This window comes from Equus caballus, chromosome 18 (genome assembly GCF_041296265.1).
Source record: "Equus caballus isolate H_3958 breed thoroughbred chromosome 18, TB-T2T, whole genome shotgun sequence".
NCBI classification, from domain to species: domain Eukaryota; kingdom Metazoa; phylum Chordata; class Mammalia; order Perissodactyla; family Equidae; genus Equus; species Equus caballus.
The window spans coordinates 73990815-74016593 of NC_091701.1; the positions used below are offsets into that span (position 1 = coordinate 73990815).

The window sequence follows — 25779 nt, forward strand, 5'->3', positions numbered from 1 at the left end:
ACTGGGAACATTATTAATCAATAACTCAGACAAGTAGAACAGGCCCTATAAGTTGAAGGAGGAACTGACGCCTCCTTCCTGGGCTAGGGACACACGGAGGAGAGCTGTGCGCAGGGGACTGCTCGCCCAGCGCCGTTTCAGTCTCTCTGTGGTCATCAGGGCAGTTTTTCAGAACCTCTCCCAAGAACTTAATTTAAGAGCAGAACACCATTTCTAAGTGCCTGATCCCTTTATTGCGCTGTGATGGCTTTTGGCTCAGGCCTCTTGAAGAGCGAGCATCACTTCCCCACTCTGGATTTCCACTTTTTGAGAAAATACACCACTGAAGTAGGTAACATAGTCATAGAGTCACTGCTAAGTCTTTTAAGGCTGTGAATGCAGCATAATTATGTTTGCTAATAAAAGTGATATGATGTGAGGTGCGTTTTTTTTTTTATCATTGAGGATTAATCTTATTCTTGAGGTTGTTAAAAATGAATATTGGTTGCTGAAAGAGTTGCCTAGTGTTAGAGCCACGAATGGAGATGTTTAATTTCATAAACATCTGCTGAGCTCCTCCCACGTGCCAGCCGCTGTGTTAAGTGCCGTGGAAGGTCCAGCAGACCCTGTGCTCTGGTGGCTGACAGTGAGGAGAGGCCACCAGGCACCGTCCATCGCAGGCATGTGAGTCTGTGATTGGTGATGTGCTTATGTAACTCATCACTGAACTGAGGTGGTAACGGTTGGTGATTACACTGGAAAATACTTTGTAGTTTCAGTAGGACGCTATCAAAATTAGTTTGTTTGAATGGGTTTGACTTTTTTCTTTTCTTTTTACAATAGTGCTTTTATGCAGGTAGATTGAATATTAGTTTTGAAACCTGTCTTGAGCCCCAGCCCTAACATTTACTCTAGTCACGTTTCTACATTTGATTATGGGACATCATCTGGGTGTCTCAAGAACAAACAACAGCCATCTAATATGTCAAAACCTGGGTTCATCTTTTTATTTCCTAGGTACTCATTGACCCTTATCTGACCACTGTGAGAGAGACCACCGTGCCAACGGTCCTCAGTTCCTCCCAATGATTTCTGAATGTTCTCTCTCTCCATAGTAACTCCAGCAAGGTCTTGTTACCTACTCTTCAATATTAATGAGATCCATTGCTTCTTACCTTGTGGTGTTTCTCGTGTGTATCCATTTCCTTACATTGACTACGCTTCTCTCTTCTCCTCCTGCCTGAATTTTTCAGCAGGCTGAGAAGTCCTCCATCTAGTCTCTGCCTTTCCCTAGTTCAGCGATTGAAATAATCATCCTCAAATTCTGCATCTGATGTTTGGCCACCTTGCAAAGCCCTCACCCCCAGTGCGGATTGTTTGAAACCCCACTGCTCATTTGCTTCTGTTTGAACCCTCTCCTCAGGCAACCTGATTTCTCTTCTGCATCCTTTTCATTATCCATCCTTTGTCTCTATGTTCCGTGCCACCTCGAATGCCTTCCTAGCCTTAATTGCTTCTCCATCAATCAAAGTCCTAACCTCTCGCAAAACTTACCTTATTAAGAAAAGATTCATTCATTGACTTTATTCATGACATTCGATACATACCATGTATAAAGAACTTTAGTAGATTCTGTGCAATACGGAGATGAATAAGCAGAGAAGGTATCAGCACAAATAGCCATGATGCGAAGCATGACAGCTCTTTGACTCAAGAGAAATATGAGTAAAATGAGATGGAAACACGAATATTTGGCACTTTAAAACACCGCTTTCTCCTTGGACATGTCATTTTGTGTGTATCTTTAGGCTTTTGATTAGCCAGCTCAACAAAGACATTTTGGCTGCCCGCTGTTGTGCAGGGTGCTGGGGGAAAGGAATGGTATGAAGCACAATTTCTCCCTGGAGGAGCGGGAAGTCCTGATGGGAAGGCAGGACTTACACCTGAAAAGGGAAGGAGCAGAGACACACAGGGTCCCGAGTGGACCAGATGGCGTTTTAAGTCCTGGGCTGGATGGAGTCTAAGGACGTTGAGGCCTGTGATGGGCTTTTTACAGTGACTTATAATACACCCCCCCAACTCCCACCTCATGCTCAGCAGAATTTTATTTGCAAATAATTTTTAAACAAAAATATCGTTGGACTTTTCTATAATTTTTTCTTTAGATAGCTGAATTTTTACTCTTCTAATATTCTCAGCTGTCTGATTTTTCATGCATAGTCAAGAAGCATTTGTCTAACGTATTTGGTTCTTTGCAGTGTTTTAAATGAATGTGAGAACTTTTGGAGAGTTAGTGTTTGGAATGTAGCATTCCGAGGTGGAATAGTTATAGGAGATTGTGACTGTAAAAATAACCCAAAGCATTCTCCAAAGGTGACTTCCATGCCGAATGATTTAACATTAACATAAAAGTTAAAACTTTACTACCGTAAGCGCAACTGATTTTCTGAAGATAAAAAAGAAGTGGAAACAATCTAGAGGACATAAGTCAAGGGTGATTTAATCTTTTACTGCGTCAGTGGGGTGTGATGTGGAGGGCAGTTGTTCATTTCTTAGTACGTCTTGAAATCTAGCAAAAAGAGCCAACCGCTGTCTTTAATCACTCTTCTAGTGTAACCAGTACGCTGGCAGGTATCACAATAAAGCCAAGTGTAATGGGTTGGATTAAATACATTCTCTCCTGTCAGTGTTCTTACCAAGATATATTGAGTTTAGGATAGGAAAAGGTTGGAGGAATGTCTGCAGTCCCCAGCGTAGTTTTGCTTATTGAAATCAATAAATTGAAATCAGATAAGTCAAAGATACTCTCCTTCCCTCCCTCTCTCTTATTGTGAAGTTTGTGTGGAACTTTATATTAGTTTGCATTTCAAAAAGTATATTGGCTTGTATAATAATAGAACCCAGAAAAAGAACAGTCTGCTGGCATGTGCTCAAGCAGAGCTGGCTATTTAAAAACAAGATGTCCTACCCTTAGTGCATTGAAACTTCCTTCAGTCGAGGGTGTGGCAATATCTTCTGATTCATTTTCTGTATAATGTGGGAACTGTCAGCATCTTGAGTCTTGGCAACATTTCCACTTGGTACCAGGGTCCCAAGGACACTGGATATCCCAGATGCGTCAATAAGCGAGTATTCAGGCTGGCTCCTTTGTGGAATATACATCCTCAGAATTCACTTTGCCTTCTCAAATACTCAAGTCCTTGCAAACCTTTTAGTTAAAGGTAGTTAATTGGCCCGAAAATTCTGGAGAAGGTTCAGGAAAGTTAGTCCCCTGGTAATTTTATGAATGAGCTAAATTTTAATCATAGCTGGATAAAAACAAACATTTCTAATGATTACTCAAGATATGGCTGACAACTGTTTGGGAAACAGAACAACTAGAGAAAAGAAAAGGCAAAACGATCCCTTTACGCAGAAAGCAGCTCACTGAGGTGGATCCTGTCACTATCATGAGTGTGGAGACAATGTCCTGTGGTCTGCTCTGTGCAAGTTCTCTTGTCCTGTGCCATTATAAATCAGGCTTGGAATTGTGGCTCAGAGCTAGTCCCAAGGACTGAAAATACTTCTTTGCGTACAACAAAGGCAGCAGACTTGCACTAAGCTTGCAAATGCTCAGAAAAGTAACGCTCTTGATTGGATCGATTTTGCTTAAAAACAAAAGATTTCAATTTGTTAACAATGCTTTTATTCATCTGATTTAAAATTTATTTTTATTTTTATTTTTTTGAGTAAGATTAGCCCTGAGCTAACATCTGCTGCCAATCCTTCTCTTTTTCTGAGGAAGACTGACCCTGAGCTAACATCCGTGCCCATCTTCCTCTGCTTTATATGTGGGATGCCTGCCAAGCAGTGCCATGGGCACACCTGGGATCCGAACCGGTGAACCCCGGACCGCTGTAGTGGAATGTGCAAACTTAACCACTGAGCCACCGAGCTGGCCCCTGATTTAAAATTTTTAAGGAAATTAAAAATTGAAGGAAATTATCTTCATTCTAGTTAGGAGATATATATGTAACAGCAATCAGATTTTTAAAATGTACCAAGTTTAATAAAATTCAAGTCTTATTTCAAGCAATCTGAACAGATGAGCCACTACAGAACCAAAAACTAGAACTCAGTGTTTTGATTAAAAGGAAGGTGAGAGATAGATTAATTATTTTGCTCTTCTTAAGAGGAGAGAACAAAATAGGTCTAGAATAGATTGGCTTTTTATTGACTCACATATTCTTAAGTGACTGCCTTTCCAAATTTGACAACTCCTTCCTAAAAAAGCAGTGGACTCAAGTAAGTACATTTCCTTCTAGGTTTTATAGGATGAATATCTATAACGGTTGATACATGTTGCAAATTAGACTTGGAGGGAGAAGCAGTCATGGCAAAAACTTGTTTTCACGATGCTTTACTTGGTGAATTCTACTTTATTAATGTTTATCACCAACTTGCACTTGCAATAGGAATTCTACACTTTAGTATAATATCTGTATCACAAAACAACTTATAAGCTTAGGTCTGTTCCTCAAGAATGCTTGGATTCTAGTCTAAACTATTTCACTAACTAGCTATGTGACTTTAGGCAAGTCAACTTTGGGCTCAGTTTTTTCCACCTGTAAAATGGGATTGTCCATGATACATGGTCTTTAAGGTGACTTCTAAATATAAAGTTCTGTGGTTCTAGGAATTTAGATATAATTCAGGAGAAAATTGGAATCTATGGAAGGTTTATGAGTCATGATATGACGATGAAAGCTCATCTCTTCAGTTCCATTAAATAGTTACATTGACTCTAACTATTGCAATGATCCAAGGCAATTAGTTAAAATTCCTATAGGAGAAAAGCTGGAAGGACAGGTTTTTTTCATACAGATTGGACAATTTAATCCATCCTTGAGCAAAAACATTACTTTTAAAAACATTCCCTTTCTGTAAAGTTTTCATTTTAAAATAAATGATTTTGATATTAACTGACGACTTTACCCACCCCTGTTCAGGACACATCTCATGCTTAAAGTAAGCTGACGTTTGTCCTGCTAAGTCCTCTATTCTTTTAGATTCAAAGTGGTGGCAAGGAAATGAGATCCATTAGGAGATATTCATGTGACAGAACCAGAGGAAAACTCTTTGTATTAGTACAACCCCAAAGGCAACTAGGGGCTCAGGCTGAGACATCAGATATGTAAATCAGGCCACTGCCAGATTCTATTGTTTGGGTCAGCTCAGCTTTGGCTGGCTAAGTGTACTGACCACCCAGCTGGGGGATTATCTGAAGACACGCTTCTCACCTTCTCTCCTTGGCTTTTGCACTTTGTATTTCATTTCTGTCAGGATCTGTAGAGACCTAGGAAGGAGATGAAACACAAATCAACCATTTTCCTTCCTAACAACTTAGATAAATGACTGAACTGAGGGGGAAAGGTTGAAATTGTTGATTTCAATGTGGTTTGGAATGTCTGGTACATTTCATCCATCCATCTTATTTGTTTTCTCTACAACTACTAATAATTGAAAGTTGACTGCGGAAAATGGAATAAAATTATTCTTCTAAATACAGTAGAAGCTGTTATCATAGAGAAGATCAAATGCTCTTATGAGAAAAGTTCGTATGAGCAATGATTTTATGTTCTGAGACTATTAATGATGAGGTGTTTTAGAGTAAAAGTGGTGACTTTTATTACGAAGGGATTTCAGGTTACCGTTGTCGACGAAAATAATCCATAACCAATCTATAAATGAAAATTTGGGTGAGTTTATTCTGAGCTTAAATTTTAGGATTATAACCCAGGAGAGTCTTTCCACAAAGGAACAGAGCACTCCAAAGAAGTGGGTGGTTATATACCCTCAAAGAGGGTGTTTCACATATGATTGAAATGTCCCTCCCACAATAGTCACAAGATTACCCTGTCGGCACAGCACTTGATGGACACAGCAGGTAGTGGGTCTGCCATCTTGGTGGGCGTAGCAGGAGGCAAGTCTATTGTATCAAGCTGGGCGGCCACAGGTGAGCGCAGCAATCAGTTTCTAGCCTAAGGAAAGATGCTTAACCCTTCAGGAGATGCCAACGTTGGGAGGGAGAGGGAAGTTGCACCTTTATCTCAAGGGCCTGTGTTCTCGCCATAGGGAATCTCTAAAGCAGATATACAATGCATGCTCAACAGTCACGGTCAGGCCCTTTTGGAAAAACAAGATGAGGCCGAATTAGGTTTACACCAAATGGCTTCCTCATATATTCCAATATATCCTATTACTTGCCATTTTTATTTGTCACCCTCTAAGGGATCTCCAGGTGATGCTCTTCTGTGTTCAAGGCTAGCTCACGCTTCACTGTCTCTTTAAGAAGTCATCTGTTAGACAACAGGAAAACAAACTTACTCAGTGGGGTTCACAATGTTTACTTGGGGGATTTTTAAGAGAACTCGAATCATAGGGTTTGTTGTATGTTTTGGTCCTGAATTTATTTTACATCAAATAAGTAATAAAGTTTAAAATTTATTTTTTCTGATACTTGAGTGTTATATTTTTATAGGTATAATCCTGTGAAAAACTTTATGTTTATTTTTCAGTACTCAATTTGAAAAGGAATTAAGAACATGTAAGATTATAGAAAAATGGAGAAGCTTGGAGAAAAAAACAAGACAATAAGAGAAATTAGAGTTCCAAAAAGACAATTTTAGGTTTGAGAAGTGATCGAGAATAAATAACCTACTCTACTGTGTGTGCATGTGTGAGTAGTCCGTACACAGAAGAAATAAATATCACCAAGAAAGATAGGGGAAGGTGGTTGTACAAATGGATGATGGATCTGGGGATGGAGAGATGAATAAGATGGGGTCCCTGCTCTGCTGGAATTACAGTTTCCTGGGGAATTGAGGGGTGAGAGGTAATATAGGTCAACAATTGTAATTTAAGATAGAAAATAAAAAATTTTGTAAACAGACTGAAAAAATAGAATGTTCTTGGAATTTGGAGGTGAGAGGGTGAGGGAAGGGGAAATCAGGACACCAGTCGCAGAGGGGGCGTTGAAGTGAGCTTTGCGGCCTGAAGGGATTCTGACCAGGGGAGATGGCTTAAGAAGACTTCCCTGGTAGAAAGAACTGTGTAGAAGGAGGAATGAGGAGGGCGTGTTTGGAGAAGCGTGATTCACACAAGTAAACTGGGATCCAGGAGAATCGGGGAACCATTAGGGGGAAGGCTGCTGAGGTCAAAGGGAGTCTCAAACTCTAGGTTAGAAGCATTTTACTTCATTCAATAGGCAAGGGAGACAGTGACAAAGCCAGGAGGTAACTAGTGCTCTGCTTTTGGAAGATGATTCTGCAAGTGGTATTTGGAAGGAATGAGGTGGGAAGAACCTGCTGGTAGCAGAGTATGGAAGCAAAGCCACCTCTGAGCCTCAAATGCAGTTTTGTGAGAACGGGAAGAAAATAGGAGATATTTCATTTTTTTAGTGTTGGGGGGATGGGGGATGCGCCGGGGAGGATGAAATGGAGCACAAAATATTTTTGAAGTTGACATTTGAGCTGCCTCTGGAAGGATAATTAAACTTTGAAAGATGGTCCACGCAGTGAGAATAAAGTCTTAAACCAGGAGTGTTGTGGTAAAGAAGAAAACAAAGGGATAAAAGTGGGAGGAGGGGCCGGCCCCGTGGCCGAGTGGTTAAGTTCACCCGCTCCGCTTCAGCGGCCCAGGGTTTTGCTGGTTCGGATCCTGGGCGCAGACATGGCACTGCTCATCAGGCCACGCTGAGGTGGCGTCCCACATAGCACAACCAGAGGCACTCACAACTACAATATACAACTATGTACTGGGGCGATTTGGGGCGAAGAAGAAGAAGAAGGAAAAAACAATTGGCAACGGTTGTTAGGTCAGGTGCCAATCTTAAAAAAAAAACAGAAGTGGGAGGAGAGGCAAGATGATGACTGACAACATGGGGGCTCACCTTCTGGATGCAATGGAGGCAAGAAGGATGTCTGAGATTGAGCCTGGGTCTCTGGGGGAGACAGAAAATGCTGGAAATTACGGGTACATGTATCTAGTAGCTAAGCATCTCCACTTTTTTGGATCAAGCACTGTCTCAGACTCTTCATGGATAGCACACTCTAAAAGGGTGACTAAAGATGGGGGAGTGGTTATAAAAGCATGGGCAAGGGTTAGGAAGCAACAGTGGATGGTGAGCACCCCAGATTGAGCAATGGTGGAGAGCTGTCATCACTCCCAGGCCTAGAGGGGTAAAGGGAAGGAGCCATTCCTGGCACTCAGTACTCTTTGTACCTCCCAGAGAAGGGCCACCTGACAGGAGCTGTGGCCTTGCAGAGAGGAAGCTATCAACTGCAGTCCAGCAGCGAGGTCATGGTCAAGGGAGTAACTACCCTAAACCCTCTTGCCTCCTGCTTCCTGCCCTTGATTGCTTGCTGCTGGTTCCCATTGGCTGATCCCAATAGAAATGAGAGGCCACGGAGCCTGGTTGATGTTGCCTCAGCACAGAGCGTGGCTGAGAGTGGATCTGGAGGGGCGAACAGAGAGGACCCCAGCACAGGCAACTCCTCAGTAAAAACATTTTGAGAATTTATTCATTCATAAACTATATAACTTACTAACATACCAATATATACAGTATAGAACATCAAGATAGAAATTAGCATTGGATTTTAAAATAGTTTCACTTATGAATAATAAAAATCTTCTTGCTCTCCTGGTGTGATTGCACAGGTCGGATCTGATCAGCCTGCGTTGTTTTCAGTTCTCAGTGTTGCTGAGGAGGAAATTGTGGTTGGAACAGGCTGAGCAGCTGCTCTGCCATGTTTGTGTTGTTTACTTTGCTTGCGTTATCTTCATTTTCCTTTCAGGAATCCATATTGGGAAGCTTTTGTTTATTTAGAACAAGATGATATAAGTGGTATTTACTTTACTATTTTTCAGGCATATGTAAGTTGAAATATTCTGGTGGAAACTAATAAATAAACGTGTTGCTATCAGCCTTCTCCAATGTGGAATTCCCTTCTTACCTTTTCTTACCTCACTTACCATATTGGAAACACATGATCTTCATTTGGTGCGGGACCAGGATCAATCTGCAAAGCTTAATGTCTTTTCTAATTGTACAGATAAAAATAAACGTGAATAAAAGTCCTCGTTGTTTCTTCTCACACCTCAATGGACTATCATGTGCCCTCACCCCCGAGTGCATGTTTCTCCCTACTTTGGAAACCACTGTTGTAGACCATGGGAAGTATAAATCTGGAATTCAGGAGAGAGGCCAAGGTGGGAGACATTAGCTTTGAACAGATCTCCGTGGGTGCAATATTTGATAGCTCTAGGAATGGACGAAATTACCAAGAGGAGAGATAATAGTGAAGGGAAAGAATGGAGAGCTGAGGCCAGGGCACTTGGAGGATCCCTACGTGTATGAATATAAAGGAGTAGGAAGCAGTAGAGAAGACAGAGAGAGCAAAGCAGGAAAAGAACCAGGGTCCTGGAAGTCAAAAGGAGGGATGATCAGTGGTGTCAGCTGCTGAGCTGGAGAGAATGAGGGCCAACGATTGGCCAGGGAGTGGTTGATGATGAGGCCAAGGCTAAACTTTGAGGGTCTCGGTGGAGTCCTGCCTGAGTGAAAGCAATGAGCATGGGCTAGGTTTTTTAAGGAAGAATTGATGAGGACAACCATTCAAAGGCCAATAAAATATTTTGTTATTGTTTTTGTTTGCTTACTTTAAGGTTGAAGATGTTATTTGGAGAAGGGAAGAAACCAGGGGAGAGGCAGAGATTGTAGATGAAAAAAGGAAGGGGCTATTAGGAGTCGGTTCCTGGGGAAGCAGGCAGAGGTAGGATTCAAAGTCTAGGAGGGAGAGTTAGCTCTGGTGAAGAGGCCACTTCGTCTTCAGGGTGTTCCAAAGAGACTGGCATTTTTGGATGCAGGAACTGTATTCCTTTTGTACTCAATGCTGAGAAGATTCTTAGTAAAATATGGCAAAGAAACCTGGCCACAAATCAATAGGTAAAGAGTTTTTTTTCTTTAAAAGGATACATTTGAGTCTGGTTGAAATGGATTGGTTATGGGCATGCCCTCAAGTCGGGCCGGGCAAGGTGACTTTGGAACGCTGTATTTCAGGCTCATAAGATTGCATATATGTGAAGGCATGCATTCTCTCATGGAGCATGGCCCAGCCAGACAAAATCAGAGGGGTGCTATTATTTTTATGAAAATAAGTGGATGCCAGGAAACCCAGATTTTAGTTCCAGCTTGATCATTAATTAGCTCCATTTTTTGGACAAGAATCTTAAGTCCTGTAAGTCTTAGTTTCCTTTTTTTATAAAATTAAGGGGGTGGTCATGATAACTAAGCTCCTTTTAGCCTTAAAATTGATTCTAAAAATGTATAGTATATTATCTCTTTTGCTCATGGTAAAGTCAAAGAATGTGTCCATTCTTTATGAATGTTTCCCTTGCTTGAATTTCATGAAAACTCATTTTGTCTACTACTTGATTAATGGTGACATCTGGTAACTTTCGAAAATATTGTATAAAAACTCAATGTTGCATGTATGGATGCTAATCTTAGAAAAGACTGAAACCAACTGCCCTCATATGAAGTCTTCCTCTGCCTGTAAATTTCATTCACGTGGAAGCTGCAGTAACTCGGGCTACTGTTAGCCACTTGATAAATTGTTATTCACAAGCATTCCAATTCCTCTTGGCAGTTGAAAGAGTTAATTAATGCAGTTAAAAAATCTGACTCAGGGGCTGGCCCCGTGGCCGAGTAGTTAAGTTCGCGTGCTCCGCTGCAGGTGGCCCAGTGTTTTGTTAGTTCGAATCCTGGGCGCGGACATGGCACTGCTCATCAGACCACACTGAGGCAGCGTCCCACATGCCACAACTAGAAGAACCCACAACGAAGAATACACAACTATGTACTGGGGGGCTTTGGGGAGAAAAAGGAAAAAATAAAATCTTTAAAAAAAAAAAAAAAATCTGACTCATATGGAAGCAACCCAAGTGCCCATCAACTGATGAATGGATAAAGAAGATGTGGTATATATATACACACACAAAGGAATACTACTCAGCCATAAAAAAAGACAAATCATCTCATTTGCAACAACATGGATGGCCCTGGAGGGAATTATGCTAAGCGAAATAAGCCAGACAGAGAAATCAAACACTATATGATTTCACTCATATGTGTAAGATAAACAAACACGTAGACAAAGAGAGCAGATTAGTGGTTATCAGAGGGGAAGAGAGTTGGGATGTGGGCATAAAGGGTAAAGTCACCGTATATATGGTGACTGAAAAATAATAATGTATGGCTGAAATTTTACAATGTTATAAATTATTATGACCTCAATAAAATAATTTAAAAAAAAGTCTGACTCAGTCCAGACCTTGTTGGGTGTCTAGTTTTACAGTTTTGATAGTCAATTTAGCCCTCCCAATAAGTCACTTTGAACTATCACTTTAGGCAGGAAACATGAGTAATTGAATTCTATTTCGTTGAATTAATCAATCATATTTCATTCACTCATTGGCGTAGACTGAGCTGCATGGAGATAGGGATTTGTCTGTTTTTGCTCATCAATGCCTCAGACCCAGGCGCTTGCCGCAGTGCTTACACATCGTGGCTGCTGAACAGGTGCTTGCTGAATGAATGAATGGTATGATTTTGCTCCTATGGAATTGTTAGGCACTGAAAATTTGTGATCCAATGTTCTTTTCCATTTGAAAATTTGTAGTCATAAACCACTTTGTATTTGGAAGTGATCCTACAAGGCTACAATCTGTTCAACAGCCTCGAATTATGAAAAATGTCTTGCTCAAGACCTTTTGTGTCCACTTTGGATTCTGCCTTGGACTCCCTTCAGAATGTTGAGCCAGACACATAAAACATGGACTGGCCAGATGAAATGGGACATTTACTGAGAGTAGGAGAGTGGTTGGAAATTCAGGAAGTGTTAGTTTGCTTATTGGTTGCCTTTCTTAGTCACTTCTTCCAAAGGCCCCAATCCCTTATATTTCTGATCACAACTTCTTTACCAATATTCATCTTGCCCCTTCTTCACATACAGATTTTCTTTCTCTGTCCCTCCAACACTTGTCTTGTTTCCCCTACTTTACTCAGTATGTTAGTTACCTCTTGGACATATTTGCTTTCTACCCAAACATGGAAGGCAGGGACAGCCATTTCCGTGTTATTGCCAACAAACTCTGCAGAATTAGTTCCTCTGACATCTGACCCACTCTTCATTCTTGCCAATGGAGCGGGAGCCCTTCTAGAGGGAGAACCAGACCTTTACCATCTTTGGGCCACCCAAATCCAAGCTCCCAGCTTCATTGATGTGTTCAGGAGTCCTTTAGCTCATCACTAGGTGATTCTCTATTCTGATTCTCATTGCTATTGTTCCAATGCCACTTGCCTTGATGTTGCAGTAACTTTTGAGGTGAGGGAGTGGAATAAGAGGTGTTCATAAATGTGGTGATCTGGAACTTAAAAAATGTGTATGCGTTGACTCATTAGTTATTTATTTGGCACCCATGGTGTCCCAGGCATGTTACATAACTGGAGCAATCGTAAGGTAGGTGACTCTAGCTGTAGTGTTGGGATGGATGGAGGTTGGAGCAGAGATTGTCCTCCCCTCTCCCTTCTCTTGTGGTTAAGGCCATGGTTCCCCATTACTGCCAGCATCCTGTGTGTCTCCCTGTATGTCATCTTTCCAATGAGCCAGTTTAAGGACTTCTAACAGCCACCTTTTTTATGCTTATTTTGTGACAGATGATTCAAGAGAGCCGGTTTCTCATAGAAATGGCAGATACAGTCCAGGAAAAGATTGTGCAGTGTCAGAAATCAGGTAATCTCCCCAGTTGCCCCCCTCCCTTATTTTGCTTAGAAACCTTAATGATAATTCCTGGCAGATTTTTAAAGTTTCTGCTTTTACTCTTAAAATTGAAATATTTTATGTCATATTTTAACTATATGCTGAGTTAAACATAAGTCTTTGTTTAGTACAAGAGAAATCTAGGTGATAGTAGGTGGGCTATATGTGAGTATCTACGGGGCTGGTGTCTGAAGATGTCTAGAGAGGTGAGGGTTCTGAATCTACTTTTGTGGTTTGGAAGCCTATCAAGCCTTTTACTACACATTCCCCCTTAGAACCACTTCATTTTTACAGTTTGAACCGTAATCCTATTAATACTCTAGATGTTTGCCTCATTTATTAGTCTTCATTTTAGATTTAGATTTCTTCTTCTTTTAAGTGTGGGATGGGGCACGTGTCTGTGAGGGCACACCTCTGCTTAAGTTCACCTTCATTCACATTCCTGCACTTTTCTCTCTCTTGGATTCACATTCTCCTTGATCTACACACACACAATAATGATTTTGATGAGGAAGATGGCAATATGACGAATGCATGATTTATTTTCATGTGATATACTAAGCGCATACACAGTGTTATTTATTCTCATAACAACTCTGCAAAGTAATCATTGTTACATCCAATCTACAGATGAGGCATCTGAGATTCTGAGAGATTGAGTGAATTACCCAAGATCCCATATCAACACGTGGTCGAGCTGACCTTTGAACCCAGACCAAACTTTAAAAATAGTGCTCTTCACTGCCTGGCCTGCAGGCTTAAATGTTTCAGTTGAGAGGAAGCACAAAAATATTAATACCAAATGCTTATGTAGCACTCCCATGTGCCGGGCACTACTTTGAGAGGTTTGGATGTATTGACTCATTTAGTCTTCATCACAATCCCTTGAGGTAAACACTCTTGCTATTGCCATTCCACCAAGGAGGAAACTGAATCACAGAGACTCTCAGGGACTTGCTCATGCTCGCGTAGCTGGCTAGCAATAGAGGTAGAGTGTAAGCCCCGGCTCCATAGTCATGCCCTTACATGTGCTGTGTCACGATGTTAGCACCAGGAAAGTTCATGTGGTTTTAGGCTGTGTTAATAAAAGCAGAGTAACTAGAACAGGAGGGTGATGGTAAATCCCCACCTCGTGTGGGCCACCTCGAGCCCCCTTGGAGTGTGATGTTCCTGGGTGCAGATCCCTACATATCTCAACTCCAGGGAGCTGTGCAATGCAGTGGCCCTGCCTGGATGTCACCATCCTTAAAGAAGAGACATTATGAGTAAGCTGAAATGTGTTAGAATGTTTAATCTGGAGAAGAGAAGACTCTAGTGGACTTTATCTAACATCTTTCTTTGAATATTTAAAGGGCTGCACTGTGGAAGAGAGATTAGATGTTGTTGGTCTGGGTCTAGCTAGTGCCAAGGAGTGGAACTTCCAGGGAGGGATACTTTGGCTTGATATCAGTCATAGCTTTCCAAAGATGGAATTAGCAGCCCAGAAGAAAGTGTGATTCCCGTCTCTGGGGTGCTAACACAAAGACTGAAGAAACAGATGATGGTGATGTTTTTTATAGTATTCAAGCTTGAGAAATGGTTGAGCTAAAAATAACTAAGGCCATTTCCAAATCTGAAACATGTAGGTGTTTCTAGGAATGCTATTTTTTAAAAAATCTTTTTATTTTTGCTCAACACTTACTAATTACCGTTGTTATCTCTGTGGGCTCCAGGGCCTCCTATGAAGCCATATGGATGGTTCATAAGGAAAAGTAAGATGTGTACATCCATCACATATGGTTATCATTCACATATTTCATTGTTTCATATAAAAACCAGGTAGAGGACAAACAAAATATGTGTTACCTGTTGGAAGAATTTGCTTCATAACTTCTCATGTCTTTATCTATGGCTCCTAGCTGTTTAAAATGTAATTTGGTCTAATGCGTTGATTATTGTCAGTTTCCCCTAAGGTGAACCATTTGATGGGGATGAACAGACTGGGAGGGAGAATCCAATTCAGGGATTTAGAAATTATGAGAGAAGGACAGGAATGGGAACTATATTTTTAATGATAATATTTTCATAATAAAAGCCCTATTTTTCTGAAATTTATGCTAAGAATTCTTATGTGTTCTCTTTTCAAAGGGATGGAGTTCCATGAGGAACTTCATAATCTGGGGGCAAAGGAAGGCTTGAAAGGAAGAAAACTCAACAAGGCCACTGAGAGCTTTGCTTGGAACATTACAGTGTTAAAGGTAAATGAAATTCACAGGCATCCCCTCTGCCTATATTTCTCTCCCCCTCATCTCTCCAGTGTGCAGAGAAGCATCAGTGATTACATAACGGGGATTTGAATTTTTCAGTCACATGTGGCCTAATCACCACGTTCACGCTCTAAGTGATGGCGAGATACATACTGGGATTGACACACTTTTTGCCATAATAGGGCAATGAGGTTTGTGGCAGAGGCAGAGGACAACACGACCTAACTCCTTTGCGTGATGTTTGTGTGTGTGTGTTTTCACTCACATGAACATTTCTGTTCAAGCCAATATGGCTGTTCTTGTTTGTGGAAAGAACAACGCCAAGTGTTGCTGGAGAAGTATCCAACACAAGTGATTTGGAAGAGGCTTAAACTACAGAATATCTGGAGCCATTCAGGATTATTTTATTTTGAGAACCGTCTCTATAAATAGACAGTTTTGCAAACAGCTTTAGAAGTCAGTTTCTTGAGATTATGATTTGCTCTGCTGAAAATTAATTTTAGGATTTTGGAGTAAAGATGCCACTTTGCATATTTTCTTACATGAAAGGAGAAATGATTTAGGCAGTTAGAATAATTTATTCTTGACAGTGTGATGGGAGAAAAACAGCCACAAGCAAAATTAATAACTGCTGACATTTAAAGAACACTTTTTATGTGCCAGGTACTGTTTTATATGAATTAACATTTTAATACAAAAACTCAATACAGTTATTATTCTCATTTTACAGGTGAGAAACTGAGGCATTGAAAACTTATGTATATTACCCAAGGTCACTCAGCCAGCAGCTGGAGGAGCTGGAGTTTGAACACAGGCAGTCGGTCGGCTCCAGAGCCTGGGTCTTTAACCTGCTCTGCAGAGAGATGCTGCATGTGTTTATGAAAGTGCTAGGGAACTCTAGGACACATCACGAATGTTTCTTAAAGATTGAGTCCACAAATATTTGTTAAGTTCCTCTTAAGTACTGGGCCCTGGGTAGGCATTGGGGATCCATGAAGAACAAAGGAGATGCAGACCCTGACCACATGAGTTAGCAGTCTAGAGGCTGGGGGTAGGGTGGGGAAAATAGGCATCATTTGTTTACAGGCAGGGAGGAGCTATGGGGTTTATATAAAGAGGAGTTTATTTTATGCTAGTAGAGTACCATGTGGCAGCGTGGATGCAGATACAAAGCTTTCTGTCCAGCAAGTATTTGTGTGGGCTTGTTAATGTGCCGATAACTGAGGAATGTGGTAGGGATACAAATATTGGAAGAGTAATTCTTGGATCTCCAGGACTAGTCTACAAGGGGAGACTGACATGCAACTAATAATGGCCTTTGGTGGCTCAGCACTTCAGTGTGACAAGCACTCTTGGCTACATAGTCTATATACGTTTCCCCATCCTTCTTTGCGACAACCGTGTGAGCTTGAAACAGCTCATCCTGACCCTGATATGACTGTCTCCATGTCGCAGAGGAGGAAACTGAGGCTTAGGGAGGTTTAAGTTTCTTGCCTTCTGCTGAGCTGAGATCTTAACTCATGCCCATGGTTCTAACACTACCCTGTCCTCCTCAGTCCGTGTGACAAGTCCCGGCAGCCCAGTACAGCGGGGAGGGCACAGGCGCTGCATGCAGACTGCCCCATAGCTGTGAGGCTTCAGCCAAGTTATGTAATTTCTCTGAGGGTGATAATAGTACCTATACTTGGTTTATGAGAATTAAATGAGATAATATGTACAAAAGAGCTAAGTGACAGTGCGCAAGACACTATATAACACTTATATATACACATACATACGTGTGTGTGTGTGTGTATGCTATTACTTTATACATATATAAGCTATTACTTTTGCCAGATGAAATTGACCATTGGAAGAACAAGTCTTTTGTTGTTTGTTTCTTTTTTTATTTAAAATTTAAAAAAATTAATTATTATTTTTAATTGAGATATAATTGTTTGTTTCTTTGTTAACTTCTGACTTAAGCCCATTCACTGTTTTCTGAGGTTTGTTTGTGTGTTTGGTTTAGTGACAGGAGTTGGCTGCTAGATGGGGCCAAGCAAATGCTGTACAAATTATTCCGAGACAGATCTTTTGAAACAGAATCAATCTTCCATTATTGTAGCTCATGTACTAGCTGTTGCTATTTCAGTCTGAGCACTAGGAAATTGAACACGAATAGTGAACTTTTCCAAACTTCTAATATTTCCTTTCTCTCCTCCGTTGCGTTTGATGGGCCTGCTAATCAGGTGACCTTTCCCCAGGTGCTGAACAAATGACCTGCTTGGAGTTTGAATTTTAGCTGAGGGACACAGAAACGGGGCTCTTTTGGAGACTATTTATGCCAGTGGTACCTCTGAGAAGATCTCCTCTCTAAGACTCTTCCTTTATTTCTCGTATCTTGGATCTGGAGCTCTTAGTTCTTGCTTTGTTCTCTAACCTTCCTATTGATTTTCCAAGTTCTTCAAAGTCATCCAATAAATGCCCTTTTCCTTGCGTTTACTAGAGTCAATTTCCATTACTTACAACTGGTTGAATTAGTAATAACCACACTGGTAAGAAATAATCACTGAATTAGTAGGATGTGGCAGGACTCACCTGTAAAGTTTTGCATTGCCTACTGAAAAGGTTTCCTTATACACAATTTATAGAAGTACTCCCCACTGTCTGGCAGGAGGAAGTGGAGATTGACCAATATTGGTTGAAGAGGTGGGTTCATGTAGCTAAAAATATTTAATTTCAATGTAATTTCCACCAAGTAAAGAAGTAGCTAGAAAAAGTGAGAAGTATGCCATCAGGGAAGTGGTGGGTTGGCAGCATAGAGTGGTAGAAAGGGGCGTTGGCTTTAAAGCAAATTGAGCTGAGACTAAAAAATGAACTCTTTCTGTTGTCTGCAATTCAGGATTAGATTGATGCGGTATTAATAAATGATGGGGAAACTGGAGAAAAATTTGTGGAGACAAAGATGAATAGCTCTACATACAATGAATATGAATCAGACTCACAGTGTCCAAATTTTTCAAGCCAGAGATGAGGACTTAGAAGCCAGCAAGGAGGCTGAAATCGAGATGGTCCTGGAAGCTCCCATACATGGGTCTTTCTTTCATTCATATTTTAGCACCATGCATGGGTCCAGAGTGGGGACTTCCTTAGCAGATTTTTCGCACTTCCCCACCCTTTTGCCATATGCCAGTAGCCAACTATAACAGTCATTTTCCTCCTATCCCTTTCTTACTCTTCACTGCTGAGCACAGAATCAAACTCCTTAAATAGCCACTCTGTCCATTTGGGATGATGTCATGGTGCTTGTCTCAATGACTCAGTCTTCAGTGTCTTTTCCAGATAATCGCTGGACCAAGATAGCTCCCTCTCCTCCCACCCTCACACATTAACAATTCTTCCCATCTGTCTTTCCTCCATGCTGTCCTTCAGAAATGAGTTTTGTTTGGTTATTAACATAATATTAAAATCTTACAATGGGAATTTTTTCTGTTTTTAAGTCTTCCAGAAAGAGATAACTACATCACTTGCATAGCCAACCTATTGTAGTGAATTGTTAGTAATTTTGGAAGTGTCTCACTCATGAGAATTCTGAAGCTCTCTTGGAAGAGAGATATGAATTTATGCTGTATTATTGATAAAACACAATGTGTTATGAGTGGAATTCATTTAAGCTCTTGGACGCCATCGAGAATATTTGACTCTTTAAGTACAAAAAGAGCTTCATTGTAAGGTGGCTACACCTGTATAACTAAAATTAGAAAGAACTCGAGAGTAGAATTTTAGTGAGCCTTTCCCGTTATATATTTTTCTAACTTGGCCTGTTGGCTATTTTAAGGAACTAAATTCCATTATTTTTACATTATTTTAAAGTTTGATGAAAAAAAAAATTTAGCAGGCTAGAGAAGTATCAAGTAGAGATATATAAGAAATAGTATTAAAAAATATAATTAGTAAACATCATAAAGGAAAAGCTATGAAGTAGGTGATCACTAGATCTTAAAAAGAAATAAAAGGGTTAAGAAGTGGCTGGCTTCTTATTTGTTCATGAGTCTCATTGATTACTAGTTGAAGGATATGTATTAAATAAGTGATGAATAAAAGCTATTTCATCAGTGAGCACTTCTATTAATTGATATGTATTTATACTTTCCCTAGATAGATTTCCAGCTTATAATTTAATGCATTCCAGTGTGTGCCATTAAAAAACGGAGTCTCCTTTATAGATTTATGTTCGGTAAATATGACTAATCTTTTTTCACCTAATTTTTTGGCCTTTTATCACTGCTTATGGCATTGCTTCTTCGGCTTTTATCTTCACAACATTTTCCTTTTCCTTGGGAAGAGCAGAGGCTGAAGCCTTTCACTTCTCTTTGAGTATTTGTGTTTCTAACCTAGGCAGATTCTCTCATTCAGCCCCCAAATTTCGGGCCCTCACTTCTCTGGGCAATATTGCTATGAAAGGGAAATTATATGGACGTCAGTGTAGTAATATGCTTTCTGAGAGAGCCTGCAAAGAGGCTTTATTAAACAAAGACATTTAAAGTCTTTGCTCAGGTAGAGAGACAGGAGAAGAAGGGAAACAAGATGATGGGCCAATGGGAAAAGAATTATGAGGAGAGGCATCTATCTCTGAAAGACTGAGCGACAAGAATGAGTCTCCCTCAACTGAATGACCATAAATATTTTAAATCATTCTATGAGATACTGTGTGTGTTTGGGAGGGGGCGGGGAATCAAACCGGCTCTTCTGGCAGCCATGATGACTGTACCCCTGGGGGCTGCTCTGAGGTTATATAAAGAAGAAACATTTCCAGCGTCCTTCATATTGTCCATCGAGAACTTTTCCTGTGGTATTTCTGGCAGCTGCTGGCTATTGTTGCTATAGAAGCTGAGAAAGGCTAGGTTTCCTCCTGAGCCAACTCATTCAGAAAAGAACAGCTTTTTATGAAGTGTAGAAACAGATCCCCAATGACAACAATGCATTAATAATAAAGTATTCTTCGTACTGATATTACTTTCAATTATTAAGAAACATAAAGCAAAGTGGTCAACAGTACAGCCTCTGGAGCCAGACACTTTCTAGCTGTGTGGCCTTGGAAAATCTTTTGTCTCTATGCTTCAATCAATTAAGATGTGCTAGGTTGTGTTGTGGTAATAAAAATCTGAAAATTTCAGTGGCTTAAAACAGTGGCTTATTTCTTCCTTGCACTGAATGTCTATCACGGGTCAGCAAGGGTCATGTAGGAACTCAAGCTAATGGGGGCTCTTTCTCAACGAACACGTCTACAATCCTGGGGGCAGGGAAGCACAAGCTAGTTTTAAACACTTCCGCCGAGGAGTCTCACATATCTCTTCTGTTCACATTTGACTGGCCGAAGCAAGCCACATGGTGAAATCTGACTTCAGTGTAGACTTGCTCAAGGAAGGGGAGATGATATTGGTGAATATAATCTATGAGTGATAGGTTCCTCAACTATCCCCACCTCCTAGGGTTATAGCAAGGACTAAATATATATAAAGTGGTGTCTGGTATATAGAAAGTGCTATGTAAGTTTCTATTATTTTTATTATTAATAATGAGCATTCAGTGCCTACGATGAGCAGTTAAGTGATTTTCACCCATCATCTTAAGTAATTTTCCAGGTAACTCTGTAAAGTTACTGTGATTACACCCATTTTACAGGTAGGAGAACTGAGGCTCCAGAGGTTAGGTAACCTTCTCTTTAGCATGTAGGTAGTGAGTGATGGAACAAGGCTCTAACTCCAGAGCCCATGCTGTTAGCCCACTTTGCTGTGTCTCAGAATATTTATAGCACCACAATAATGATGTCTTGTATTAACTGAGTGCTTTCTATGTATCGAGTATTGCACTAGGTGCTTTGTATCCATTATCTTAATCCAGGGGAGCGGGTGTCCTGCCTGGCTAACATGAGTATTCCAGTCACCTTGACAGTGTATTCTTGCAGTGCAGAAGGGTACATTGAGAGAGTGTAGCTTGAGACCATGAATTCTCCTTGTTCTGATACTGCATTCACCAAGCAACTCTCTGGTCTCCACTTGGCTTCCAAGTATACTTTTCTAGTGTAGATAGAGTGGGTTGACTAAGGGACATAACTAGTCCCATCTGCCTGGCAGTCACATTTCTCTTAGTTAATGAGTCATTTAAGTTTCTTTTTCATCTGTCCATCTCCCATGAGTTTGGTTAGCATGAATCAGCTCCCCAGGGCCTCATCACCCCTGAGTGATTGGATGCAATTGAGCCCCTGGCCAGATACCATTGAGATTATGAAAGCAAAACAAAACAGCAACAAAAGTACCAAAGCAGAGGGCCAGACCCTCGCCCCACCCTGAGAACCCAGCCAGCCCCCTCCTGTTTCTCTTGGACAGCTTCACTCTTCACTGGCTTTTAGTCTGGACTTCGCCAGCCGCCACATCTTCATGAGATGGAGGAAGTTTAAGAGCTGTGCCGCCAGCAAAAACTTTCAAAGGCGTGCTCCCTTTCATATTCCTTCCTCAGCTCACTCCTCCACAGCCTCAGTTTTGCCTCTCAGATCTACAATCTGTCCTTTATCACCTAAGCTGTTAGAGCAGAAGTTCCGGAATCTTCTTCCTTTGAATTACAAAGCCCAGACGATATAGAAAGGAAAGGTGACGTCCCTGTAGGTAAAGGCTTCACTGAAAAGAAAGGAGCCTGCCAAGAGGCCAAGGTGAAGAGCCTGTAAGTCACCAGCCTTGAGAAGTGAACAAAGCTTTTAATCCTGTGAAGTCTAAGGAAAATACTTCCCAGTGATATGTATGAAATAACAAATTCTTGGGCTGTGAATTCCCATCTGTTTTATCTTAGAATTATCTAAGTGTTTAGGCCTAAAGGAAGTGGGACTACGAGTCTAGAAATCTATAACCAACTAATATAATTTTTCAAAATTATCTTATCTTCTCTGGGGCTAGATTTTCTCACCGAAAAATGAGATCAGACATTATGATTGCTAGGGTCCTTACAGGTCCTCACATTTTATGATTATGTGTTATTTTCCATCCTTTTCTGTGGCTTAACTATATTACATTGCTTAAATACATTGATCCTTTTGTCACTAAACTTACCAATAGTGTAAATGTCTCTACTTATGTATTTTCCCTTTTACGTCTTGCGCCCCCACCTTTGTGTTTTTGGTTTTCTAACCCATGGCACTATGAGTCCCTAATTATATTCTTTCTCCACTCAGCCTCCACTGTGACCTCTCTACTGCTATCTTCTCCCTTCCTGAGTTCTCTTTCCAAATAAGATGGTCTGTACTTACTATCTTGTTGAGAAATTTTTTTCCAATGTTGTTTTATTGTGGTAAAATATACATAACATAAAATTTATCCTTTTAACCATTTTTAAGTGTATAGTTAGTGGTATTAAATACACTCATAATGTTGTGCAACCATCACCACCATCCGTATCCATAACTCTTCACATTTTCTAACACTGAAACTCTATACTCATTACACAACTCCCCATTTGCCTCTCCCCCAGCCTCTGGCAGTCACCATTCTACTTTCTGTCCCGATGATTTTTGACTACTCTAAGTACCTCATAGAAGTGGAATCATGCAGTAGTTGTCTTTTTGTGACTGGTTTATTTCACTTAGCATAATGTCCTCAAGGTTCATCCATGTTGTAGTGTATGTCAAAATGTCCTTCCTTTTTAAGGCTGAATAATAGTCCATTGTATATAATTGCCACATTTTGCTTCTCCATTTATCTGCTGATAGGTACCTGGACACTTCCATGTTTTTCCTTTTGTGAGTAATGCTGCTAAGAACATGGGTGTACAAACATCTCTTTGAGATACTGATTTCAATTCTTTTGGAAGTAGAATTGTTGGATCATATGGTAATTCTGTGTTTAGTTTTTTTTTTGAGGAACTATCATACTGTTTTCCACATTGGCTGTGCCATTTTACGTTAACATCAACAGTGCACAAGAGTCCTAATTTCTCCACATCCTCGCTGACACTTATTTTCTGGTTTTTTGATAGTAGCCATCTTAATGGGTGTGAGGTGCTATTTCGTTGTAGTTTTGATTTGCATTTGCCTAATGATTAATGATGTTGAGCACCCTTTCATGTGCTTTTTGGCCATTTTTATATCTTCTTTGGAGAAATGTCTACTCAAGTCCTTTGCCCATTTTTGACTTAGGTTGGATTTCTTTTTTTAATTGTTGAATTTTAGAAGTTCTCTATATATTCTGGAATTAATCCTTTATCAGATATATGATTTGCAAATATTTTATCCCATTCTGTGGGTTGCCTTTTTGCTATGATGATATTGTCTTTTGGTGCTCAAAGTTTAAAAATTTTCATGAAGTCCAATTTGTCTATTTTTTCTTTTGTTACCTATATCTTTGGTATCATATCCAAGAAATTGTTACCAAATCCATTGTCATGAAACTTTCCCCCTGTGTTTTCTTCTAAGAGTTTTATAGTTTTAAGTCTTGCATTTAGATCTTTGATCCATTTTAAGTTACTTTTTTGTATATGGTGTTAGGTAAGGGTGCAACCTCATTCTTTTATGTGAATATCCAGTTTTCCCAATACCAATTGTAGAAAAGACTGTCCTTTCCTCATTGAATGGTCTTGATACCCTTGTCAAAAATCATTTGACCATATATATGAGGGTTTATTTCTGGGCTGTCTATTCCATTGGTCTGTATGTCTGAGTTTATGCCAGTACCACACTGTTTTGAATACTGTAGCTTTGTAGTAATTTTTAAAATTGGGAAGCGTGAGTCCTCCAGCTTTGTTCCTCTTTTCAAGATTGTTTTGGCAGTCAGGGTCTCTTGGGATTTCATATGAATTTTAGGATGGGTTTTTCTATTTCTGCAGAAACGTCATTGGGATTTTGACAGAGATTGCATCGGATGTGTGGATTGCTTCTGGTAGTACTGACACCTTAACAATATTGTCTTCCTGTTGGGAATTTTTGCAAACAGAATGATCTTTTATCCTTTCTTTCATTCTGCAAGGCTGCCCTGCAGTGAAAATACTCAAAAAATATTTTAGAGGTTCTGATCATTAAATTCAGAGGATAATTCACAGAATTTCTTCCATTCTTGAAAATTAGACTATAGTCTGTTAAGTTCCATGGGTGAAGTGCTCTATAGTAAAAAGCAAATCGTACAGAATTGGCCGTGTACGTAATCACTATCTCAAGACACACCTGTCTGTCTGTTCCCGTTCAGCCAGCTAGCTGTGTATCCATCTGCTCAAAGACTTCCCTAGGCACCTAAAGAATGTCTTCTGTTGTTAGGTTAGGTGTGCCCAATAGCTAGTGGAAGGAATGTTGTGTATTGACCTGGTCTACATCTTCTCTAGGCTACATTTATTTTTAAAATTTTCATTTTATTTTTTAATTTATTTTCATGTTTTGGCCTATTAAATGTTTTAAAAATATTTGAATTTTGGCAAGCGGTTAACAATATTTGTCATGCTGTAAATGTTCACGGATTGCTACTGGGAAGGGCAAAATAGTGATGATGCCAAAATTGAGGATCTGATTCTAGTGGCAGCTGGTTTAGTCTCACTCAGCCTAGCAAACCCTAGACTCACCTGTAATCTCACGCCTGCATTACAGTGTGTGCCGTTTATCACGAGGAAGAAGGTGGCAGGGAGAGACAATGGATAGATTAGTTCTAGAAAAATACTCTAATCTCATGTGTCTGTACCATTGTCTTAATACACAAAAGAAATTTTTATTAGGCCTTATAAAGTGAAGAGTATACATTGAGAGGCATAGCATTTATTCCTGGGGTTTTATAAGCTAAGTTTGCTATACTCAGACTAGGTGTTTGAAAAAGTATTCCTAGACACATTTTTAGAAACTTGTTATTATTTGGCTTATTCGTTCAGAATAAAGACCTTTCTCTCCCCTCTCAAGAAGTTGATTTAATTTATCTTCACTTCGACATTTATAAATAAGACAGTGCAAAGTGTAAAAGAGGCTTCTAATCCATAAATTAGCAAATGGTAATTTTGTGTGTGTGTGAAACCACATTCATCCATTCAATAAATATCTGTAAACCCCTACTGAGTGCTAGGCTCTGTGCCCGGCGATGTGCTGGTGAATGAAAACATGGTCTCCTCGTCTCAGGGAACTGACAGTCTAGTGGGGGCAGTTATTGACAATCACGTGCTGCATATGAGATTTGTCACTGTGATGAGTGCCCTGAAGGTGAAGTTGCATGGCACTATGAGGCTCTATAACGGGATTTGACCTAATGGGAGAGGTCAGGGAAGTCTTCCTTGAGGAAGGACCAGTTGAGCAGAGAGTAAATATCTTTAGCCTTTCTTGGATTCCAGAATCCTGCCTTGTATCTTGATACTTGAGTGTAGTTGCCAAAGCAATCTGAAAATAATGGTGAAAAGAAACAAATCAAAATAAAGATGTGCTGGACCTCCTCAACTTAGTCCAGGGGGTTCTAAAGTGTCTGCCTCACTCATTTAATTACCACTCATTAGCATCAGAGCTAATTTGTTAGTATATCAAATCTGGTCATGAGTCATATTGTTAATTACAAATGAATTTAATCATTCATCTTCTAAGAAAATCATCTGTAGCAACATTCTATGTCCGTGTGTATCCATAGAATTTATTTGACAGCTTCAAGTTGCAGAGGAGGATGTTAAAAGTTTGGTTTTTGAGAGATTTCTGTGATTGAAAGCTGAAAAGA

The 25779-nt window shown here is 40.1% G+C and overlaps 1 protein-coding gene across 5 annotated transcripts in view; it reads left to right on the forward strand.

Annotated features, from left to right (window-relative positions):
* PLCL1 (phospholipase C like 1 (inactive)) overlaps window positions 1–25779 on the forward strand; it is a 310272-nt gene that overhangs the window by 252967 nt on the left and 31526 nt on the right. For 4 of the 5 annotated variants that reach the window (XM_023622295.2, XM_070241467.1, XM_070241468.1 and 1 more), the window contains 2 exons: window positions 12737–12812; window positions 14967–15076. In XM_023622295.2, coding sequence (XP_023478063.1) covers window positions 12737–12812; window positions 14967–15076 — 186 coding nt within the window. Of the gene's footprint in view, window positions 1–12736; window positions 12813–14966; window positions 15077–15815; window positions 16947–25779 lie in introns of those variants that run through there. The other variant, XM_070241466.1, reaches the window with a different exon arrangement.